Source organism: Malurus melanocephalus, unplaced genomic scaffold (assembly GCF_030028575.1).
Source record: "Malurus melanocephalus ecotype Western Australia unplaced genomic scaffold, MMel_1.1 scaffold_402, whole genome shotgun sequence".
NCBI classification, from domain to species: Eukaryota; Metazoa; Chordata; class Aves; order Passeriformes; family Maluridae; genus Malurus; species Malurus melanocephalus.
Genome location: NW_026623634.1, coordinates 638,017 through 647,327, shown reverse-complemented (window position 1 = coordinate 647,327; position 9,311 = coordinate 638,017). Strand labels below are relative to the sequence as shown.

At 44.6% G+C, this 9,311-nt stretch overlaps 1 protein-coding gene across 1 annotated transcript; it reads right to left on the bottom strand.

Moving 5' to 3' along the window:
- Window positions 1-2,807: 2,807 nt before the first annotated feature.
- Window positions 2,808-8,255, bottom strand: POLR3F (RNA polymerase III subunit F). The gene is made up of 9 exons (XM_057379347.1): window positions 8,180-8,255; window positions 7,611-7,728; window positions 7,204-7,271; window positions 7,022-7,089; window positions 6,611-6,723; window positions 5,729-5,872; window positions 4,936-5,043; window positions 4,059-4,250; window positions 2,808-3,469 (listed from the first exon to the last, which is right to left on the bottom strand). Exons 1-9 carry the CDS (start codon window positions 8,233-8,235, stop codon window positions 3,392-3,394), a joined length of 945 nt encoding a protein of 314 aa, XP_057235330.1. The 5' UTR covers window positions 8,236-8,255; the 3' UTR covers window positions 2,808-3,391.
- Window positions 8,256-9,311: the final 1,056 nt, after the last annotated feature.

Below are 9,311 nucleotides of genomic sequence, written 5' to 3'. Positions count from 1 at the left end.
GAAAAGCATTTCCTGGAAGAATCACAGACTTGCTCAAAAAGTAGAAGAAAGGAAAACACCACAGGCTGCCTACACAAGCCCCAGCTTGGTTTGTGTTTAACAGCTGAAAGAGAAGAGAGCTTTGAGCTCTGGTTTCTGTCCTCCCCACTCCCCAGATCTCCTGAAGAGTGAGTGAAATGCAATGATCAGCTTTGTCATGTTGGAAGTGAACATTTTCAACAAGAACTTGGACACCATCTTGTCATAACACCTTTTTGTCTCCTCCAGGCTGCAGGTTAAACTCGACTTAGCATGGCTGAGAAAGACCTGACTCTCCTGATGCATTTCTCACAGGCGAAGTGACAGAAAGTCCCAGCCAGGTGGAGCAAGAGGAGGAAGGAAAGGTGCTCTGTGTGTGCCCGAGGACAGCTCTGTTTGAGGTATCTGTGCCCTGTTTCAAAGCATCAAGTGTTTAGCAGCAACAGGAGACCCAGCTGTGTCCACTCACTACAGTTTCTTCCCCAAAACTGCTCTGCATGTGGAGGCAAAAAAGAAACCAGAGTGTGGCATTTTCCCTTTCTGAGCCCTGGGGGAACCATCCCAGGCACAGACAGCAGATGGTGCTCGAGGAACAACCAGAGGAACAACAATTATCCATCACACCTCCAACGGGCCCGTTACCATCAAAATAAAAATACAAAAAACCCACCCAACCAACCAAACCTAGGCAAAACAAGCCAGCCACTCAGCCACGGGGTAAATTCTCTTGGAATTAAAAAGCAATTTTGTACTGTCTCCATCTGAAAGTCACATTTGGGTGTGCCCATACTCCGACTTGCYTTTGGACAGTGAGGGAACCCCTAGTGAGGGAACCACTCGAGGGTCATGGGATGGCAGCAGGATCTGGGCTCATGGGAACAAGGAAGAGCTCTCTCCAGCTCAGGAGGGATCTCATGGTCCTGCAGCAGCTGAMCTCTRACCTCTTGTATGAGGCCTGCATAAMTAAATGAGCAGATCATGCTTCCAGTCTGTCATTCACGTTTTAGGGGATAACTCATCTTTCTACACAGAAGTGTTTTCATATTGAGTACTGGAGCTTCCTCAAAATATTGCATTTCATCCCAGTTTGGAATAGGGACTGCTTCCAGGGAGAAGATTTACAAAACCAAGGAGATTATTAATGCTGCCTTTTAGCATTTACTCCCTTTTCAGATAAGAATTTCAGCCTTATAGATTAGCCAGATTCATGAAGAGTCAGAGCCACAGAAAAGATAATTTCTCTGATTCATACAGAAATAGATCAAACAGATTCCCATCTTACAGATAAGAAATTGRAAATACTTTTCTCTTACAGGCATTTCTTTCCCAAAGATGAGAAGTTTTGTTAGAGCTCCAACACCAAGAAATTTCAGATACTACAAAGATCATCAAAGCCAGATAAACCCAATGCCAAAATTTAAAGAGCTTAATAAACCACATGCTACTTCCTAAAGCTCTTCGCTGAGGTTTTTCTCTCCTTTTTTCTTATTGYCAGTGAATGTGGTTATAGAGCATACAGTGACATACCTGCATGATGAAGCTGTGTTATTTCCCTGAAGTTATCTTCCAGCTGCAGTGGAGCACAAACACTGTGTTATCTCTGCAGCAGCAGAGACCCCATTGTGTCAGGTCCCCTTTGAAGACAGGAAGACAAAGGCAACCCCAGCCCCACATCTCAATGAAATTACCTTTGGCCAARTAAAGGATGGCTGATCCAAGGCTCCCTCCAGGGAAGTGAGCAGCATTTTGCCTTTGGCTTCACTGTGCTGAGCGGTTCAAGAGGCAGAGGAAGAACAAAGCTCCAATCATTCCTCACCCCCACATCTCTTTTGTAAGATCTCTTCTSTCTCTGTAGAGATATGCATCCCTTTCACCTGGAGACAACACTGAAGCAAAAGCAGAGCCTGCTGGGGATGCTCACCTCGCTGAGACAATCACAGTCTTTGCATGGACTTGCCAGCTTATCAATGCTTCTTGTTTGCTCACCTAACTGCTCCCACACCAGGAGCCTTCTCTGCATCCATACCCTCCCTGCATGGGGCAGGAATTGCGGGGGATTTTTTATTCTTTGTACAGCACTTATCCCCATTAGCCTCTGTCCTCAATCCAAGAAGGGAAATCAAAATCAGTCAGGATTTGAACTTTTGCATGTGATCCAGGCTGGTTTTAGAAAGTGCAAACTCCTGGACAATATTGAAAATTCTGATGTTAGATCAGTCTCTTACCCTTGTGAGTTAAACTTCCAAAATCTGCATCAACCCTCTATCAGAATGTTGCTAACTCAGCCACAGAGGTGTTTTCCCATCACTCTCCCACCACAGTCTGCAGGAGGGCTTATTTTCAGCCAGACACATTTCTTAAAAGAGCCAGATGCAACAGGCCCTGAGKTGTGCTTGACCCCCTGATCATTTCCCAGTGCTGAGAGGCTGTTTTGAAGATACTGAATAACTGTGGAGACATAGAGCCTGGACAGAGCCAGCTGGAGCTACAGGCAGCAAGTGGTACAGGGACCAGACTGTCAAAGGCCGTTATTTATGTACAAGTATCTGTCATGAGCCTATTTTTTAACCCCGATGGTATTAAAATAATCTATAAAAATGTTCCCTGTATCATCAAGCCAGAGGAACCCTTTCTCTTGTGGAAAACATATCTTCCCAGAATACTTCCCAAAATTTCAGTGGAGATATCCATGTATGTGATGCAGCTACACACCACCAGAAATTTGATGATGAAGCAATAAATACAACAGATGCATCACCAGGCAGCAGTACAGGAAATGAAGCACAGATGTTCATAAGAAAAATCAAGAGTTTTAATGATAAATTAGCAGGTAAGAAAGATAATAAAGAATCAKTGAGTTCTGTTTGACATATTCAGATCTTTCCCACAACAGATTTTTAGTGTTCAGTGAAGTGGAAGCTATCATGGGAGAAAAGTGTCAGCTTTAGAACTTAAGCATTAGTCTGAAGGCAAAGTTTGGGATCTCATTCTTGGTACCACTTGTTAGCAAGTTTTCCTGATCAGCTGTGAGGGACTGGTAAGCGTTAAGACAAAAATGTCTCAATATTGTTTGAACTTTATTTTGAACTATTGCTTAGAAATCTCATTTAACGTTAATCACATTAGTTGCCACCTCCAATTTTGGTTCAAGAATGGATCCACATTTCCACTTCAGCCTTGATCTTCAGCACTGACTTCACTTCCAGTCCACTCCCAGGATAGTTCACACAACTAATACATTGCTGATTTATGTATCATTGTCACTCCATGTCCTGAAGCTGTTCACAAATTTAGAAGTCCGCTTTTAAAAAAAGCAAGCTGCTTTGTCACCTTGSCCATGAAGCATGAACCCAGTTAACAGTTTTCTTTCACTTCAAAACTCCAACCACTCTGTCATATAAATACAGTTTGATGGAGAAATCTCACCACCTTCGTGACAATCATCAAAAACCTGCAAAAGAAAGCCCTGTGTCAGCAGAGTGATTACTTCCAGCTGAATGGTGTGTGCTGTGTGTAACATGCTCCCATGTTTTCTGCTCTCTCCCCAGCAGATCAGCATCAGTCTAACAGAGGCCAAAACCTACAAAGTCTTATGACAGCTCTGAGGGAGAAGAGAAAAGCAGCTCTCACCACAAAGGAACACGCTGGCAAGTTCTRTTTACAAACCAGCTCACAGTGCAGGGAGCAGAGTGCAGAAGCTGGACAGAAATAAGTTAGCTTGGTAAAAATACAGGCAAACCTGGGATCAGAAATATAATGACATAGTTTAGAACAGGCTACACTTCACAGCATCCTGTCACATAAAGTCCAGTAAAGAGACAGGATGGAAGTGGGAAACACCTGGCAGAGAACCTGTTTAAACCAACTACAGAGCCTGACTCTTACACCATAGCTAAGGCATCACAACTTCTGAGRACAGCTGGCTTAGAAAGCCACAAGGGTCACTCGTGTGCAGAACCTGAACGTGCCCTGTGGCCATTGCAGGGCTGTGTTCACGAGCTGCAGGCACCCACTAATGACCCACAGAATTTGTTACTCACAGGGCAGAGTCCACAGGGTGTCCTGACTAATCCCGTGGGCTGGATGAGAGGACTGACAGCTCTGTACAGCTTCATCTGCCCATCCACACTGCCCACCGACCCCTCCTTGGCAGCAATAATYGTCATCTCCACTTTGCCATCATAGATCAGAGTATTTAAAATGGTTTCAATGTCTTCCATTGACAACTCTACCTAAGAAACAATTGGTGAAACAGATGTTAGGAAAGATGCATGCCAGTGGGTCCTGCAAGGAGGAAATGAGCAAACCCCATGAATAAAAAATCTTTAGAGTTCTAACCTAGTCCAAAAAAAAAAGACACCATTCTCACTGGGAACTTTATAGAGTTGTGCAGATGCAAAAAGAAAAGGAAACACTAATGCTTCCTACCTCCTGAGCACTTTTGATTTGCACTAGCCCTGGTTTATCAAAAAGAACTTCCCTATGCACCTGAAGTGTCTCCGTCATCCTAGCATGATATAGTTCCAGTTCTGCAGGAAAATTATTGTGAAAAAAGAAGACAAGACTGCTAAAGATACACTTGTTGATGGTGACAATAACTATGGAGTATTTTTTCCCCTCCCCTAAAACTCCTTGAAGTGCACAAACTTAATTGAAACTATGGAATATAAATTGAGATTGTTAACAAGGATATAAATGCTAATTCTTCTATACATCTTTGAAAACCCACATGCACCAGCTATCCTGGAATCACACACAGTATCAGTGACCATCCCCAAAAAGCAATGAAGCCTCACCTCCACTACACAATGTGTCGGGTACTAAGACATTTATGACACTTCAGCACATTTGCAGTACTCAGCTCCTATAGGTAACCATGCACTGACAATTAGAACAGTGAGATAAATCTGTTCTGACCTTACTGATGCCCAGTTCACAGATGTACTTCCACACCTCGTGGGATGAGGCAAACGAGCTGTTCCTCTGTATCATGGGGTTCTGCTTGCTGTCTCGAGCTGCCTCTGCCTGAGAAAAAAGAAAAGGTTAGCTATAATCAGCACTCACTGCCAAAAGCCTTCCCAWGGCTCAGCTTCAGGCAGACTCAAATACAAAAGGTGATTTCTTTTTCTCGGACATGTTTAGCATTTAAAGCCACGCCCTTGAGACTGGTGTATGTGAGACAATGTAGTACACAACCAAATATAATTTTATAATAAATGACACAAAATTTAAACTATACTTTAGATTAATATGAAGGAATACCAGCATTCGGCATTTTGTTGACAAAAAAAAAAATTCTGCCGTACCTTGAGCCAGTTAAAACACATTATAATGGAATAGACAAATGCTACAATCTGCAGACATTTAATAACTAGGGACAATTTAGACAAGGGGCAACACAAGTTCCTCTTTCCCAGGTTGTGGGTCTTAAGGATGGTAATAATCTTAGGCAGGTTGGCATRCAGAAGGAATACAYKATTTTGGGTCACCTAGGCYAGTCTGTCATTAGACCTCAGAGATRAAAGGTTTCYCTCTTGTMYAGRATRTAAAAATATCCATCATTAAAATCCAGTATCGTCACACTTGCTGTGACAAAAATATTAGTCCAGTACAGATTTGCCAAGCTAACTGCAGTAATGGCCAACACCTATGGAAAAATTAGGCCTTGCCTGGCACTGATTTTATAAAGAAAACCATTGCTGGCACTCACCTTACTCTGCAGAAACTTAAAACACTGTTGATTTAACACCTCCACAAAYTCAGACTCGAAATCCTGGTCACTGTACCAGGCCCCACCCGTGACTGAGCGGTCAGGCTGCAGGTTGTACAGCATATAGACCTTCTTCTTGGATGCCTGTTGGAGGGAAATGTACAGATCTCAACAGCTGAAAGGCTTCATAAGACAGGAAGATTTCAGCAGATAATCTGCATAAAAAGTGGTTCAATAACTCCTATACCTAAGGCACAGCAATTCAGCTGACTCGAGCTACCCTCAACATGTTTGGCACTCAGGTAACACAGAAATAAAGAGAAGATCAACACATTTCAACTCTCAATCATTTTATAGTGTTAGAAGTTTTAGAACACTATTTTTAGAACACTATTTATCATAGTGTTAGAAAAATAGATGAAGCCAGCATCTCTCACAAGAACATGAAAAAGCTACTGCTTTTCTATGTCCAACTCCTCTACCTGCATCTGGTTTACCAGACCCAGTGTGAACCAGATAACTTAAGGGAGTTTTAGAAGGTTGCTTATTTGGGTGKAAATTTGAGAGGAGAAAGGAGAAAAGAGTGGTAGCAAAGTGGTAACAAACAAAAAAAAGAGAATAAAATGTAAAAGAGAACAACAGAGGGCAGGATCCACAGACTGTGAAGTAGGAGTGTGGATGTGTACAGACAGCAGAGAAGCTGATCTGTGAACCCCAAATCTGCTGCATCTCAATCCTGCACACTGAAGGCAAACACTGGTGCACAGTCAAAGAGAAAGCTGGAGAAAAAATAAGGTTTTCATGCTCCCAGGCCCCTGTTAAAAGCTTACAAAGCACGCAGCAAATGTTGAAATTGTTTAAAAAAAGTCATGAAATACTCACTGCCACAGATTTAACTGCTTTAATTAGTTTTTTGCTTTCCAAGTTTTTTAGTATCTTGTTGATCTCTGTTAAAGGTAAATTACTCTTGTATCTTATGTCCCTGCTCCAAATTCCTGTTTAAAAACAGAGAAATGAACAGAAATAAATAGAAGAAACCATTTGTTTCTGTACATACTCACCAACAAAAAGTCGTATCACAGCACAGCCTGAATMATTTACCTATCACAGGATGGATCCTGCCACTCCCAGCAAAAGGGGAAGAATGGACAGAAAGGATTGGGGAAAAACAAGCAGGATGGAGACTCTTAGATTTTATATTTGTATTGTCTGGGCAAGCATTTACAAGTGTGGACAGGAACGATTCCATAAGTAAACAGAGGTAGTACCATTCACAATCAAAATATAAAGTACCTTTGTTGCCTGCATCCTCTATGATTTGGTAAACCAGCTTCTCTTGATTGTCAGAGCCTTTCATTTTACTGCAAAATAAAAAAGGCATTAGGATTTTTGAAAGGTCCAAAATTTGAAAGAAGTTGGATTTGTTTTTAACTACAAACAAGAATTGTGTTCCAAATATATTTACCCAGGCTTACCTTGCATTTTGGGAATCTTTGATTCTGTACAGGAGACCTGCACTGCTCCTCAGAAGGTCCAGTTGCCCCTACGAGAGAAAGGGCACAACACATTTACTTTCCTCCAAACAGCTTGCTTCAGAAGGTGTTTTAGAAGAATATGCTAAAGTTCTAAAACAAAAACCTTATTTAATGTCGACTAAATAAAGAAAAACTAAACCTAAGATTTCTAACCACTGCAAACAACAATAGCCTTGAGGTTATTTTCTTCCCTTGACAAGTATCCACTTATCACCAGCTATCAGAAAAAAACAAACAGTTCCTGACCCTTCCCACAACATCTACATAATTCCTGTYATTTCACCTGACTTTCATAAGGTACAAGGGACTTCAAGTTCTTGTATACTTCGCGCCAAAACACTCCCTACCATGGAGAGCAGCCTGTTGATGGCCACGGCTCTCTGCTGGGCGTCCATGTGAGGCATCTCATTCTGGATCACCTGGTCCGTGATGCCATGGGGGAACTGGTGGCACAGCTCAATAATCCTGTGAGAGGAGGAGAAGCAAGTTTAAGGTCATGTTCTGTTGCATCCAAAACCAAATCCAAACAGTACTGGAGTCAGGGTGGAAGTGAGTGACAAGAGCAACTCCGGGTTAAAGTATCCATCAATTGATTCTTGAGGGAGCTCGGCACCTACTCCTTGTGCACCACATCCCTTTCCAAGACCAGAAAAACACGCGATAGCCGAAAGTCACCTGAACAAACCTCCACTGCCCTCTAAGCACCTCCCAGCACCAAACCCTCAGCGCCCCCAACACCCCTATCCTTCATCACCGATCTCCTGACCAACACTCGGGCCTTGAACGACAAGGCCCCGCCACGCTCCACACCTGCTGCTCCCGCCCCAAAACACGCCCTGGCCTCCCCGCCGGCCTGCACACACCCCTCCCGCCGCCCGGCAGAATCCACACCCACCTTCCCGGCCCCGGTSCGCACCTGCCCTCGATGTCCATGGGGTCGGGGACCTCCGGCTTTACCTTCACCTCCGCCATAGCACTGCGGGCTCCGGCGCGCCGAGATGACGTCAGAAACGCGCGACGGAGGCGATGCGGGCGGTTGCTACGCAACGGCCAATGGGCGGCGGGAGCGGCGGGCGCGCGGCGTCCCTGGAAACGGGAGCGCGCGGAGCGGGATCCGCCGAGATCCTGAGGGAAACTGAGGGAAACTGAGGAAACCTGAGGAATCCTGAGGGAACCTGAGGGAACCTGAGGGATCCTGCGGAACCCGGTGAGCGGGGTCGTACCGCAGGGATGGAGCGGGGCCGGCTGCGGGGGGCTGTGCGGGGAAGCGGGGCCTGGCCGCGCTGGGGGTGCCGGTGCGTCCCGCCGGGGTGCGAGCCCAAGAGGCTGAAGCCGAGCCCCGAGGGCCTTTGGTCCGGGTGTGCCGAGCAGGTGGGAGCGTGAGGGGAAAGCTGTCAGCCCCCTCAGGTCAGGGGGAGATCTGATCCGCCCGTGGTTGGTGAGTGTGACAGAGCAYGGAGCCGGCTCTGCTCGGTGGTGCCGGGCAATGGGACCAGAGGCAGCGAACAGGAACTGGAAGCTCCACCTGAACATGTGGAAAAACTTACTGAGAGTGCAAGAACACTGAAACAAGYTGTCCARAGAAGGTGGGATGTGTCCYTGCCTGCCTGCATTAATGARTAGCWTAAGAGTTGTCTCTGGAGCAYTGGAGGGTCAGTTATAAACCCAAATCCTTGTAATATAGACGTATTTCCTGGCCCTGAGCATCAATCCTCAAGATCTGGAGTACATCTCTCTGTTTTGCAAAATGCCATCAATCCAAATGCAATTTTTCATTCTTGAATAACATGGCATGATATTGACTGTGCATTAGGATAAATCAGGTTTGGTATCTGTTTTATAGATATATTCTTGATTCACATGATAACTGGCATAAGCTTAAGCAAAAGCTGTCTTGCTTTAGTCCTTTTCAGGACATGTTGTACTTATTCAGGTGGCGTGATTAGGGTAGAGATTCCTGTTCTTTACCCCTTCCATGTGTCACTGACATGCGGTGCTAAAGCTGTTTTAGCTCAAACATCACACTCAAAGGTTGGTTTGAAGAATCC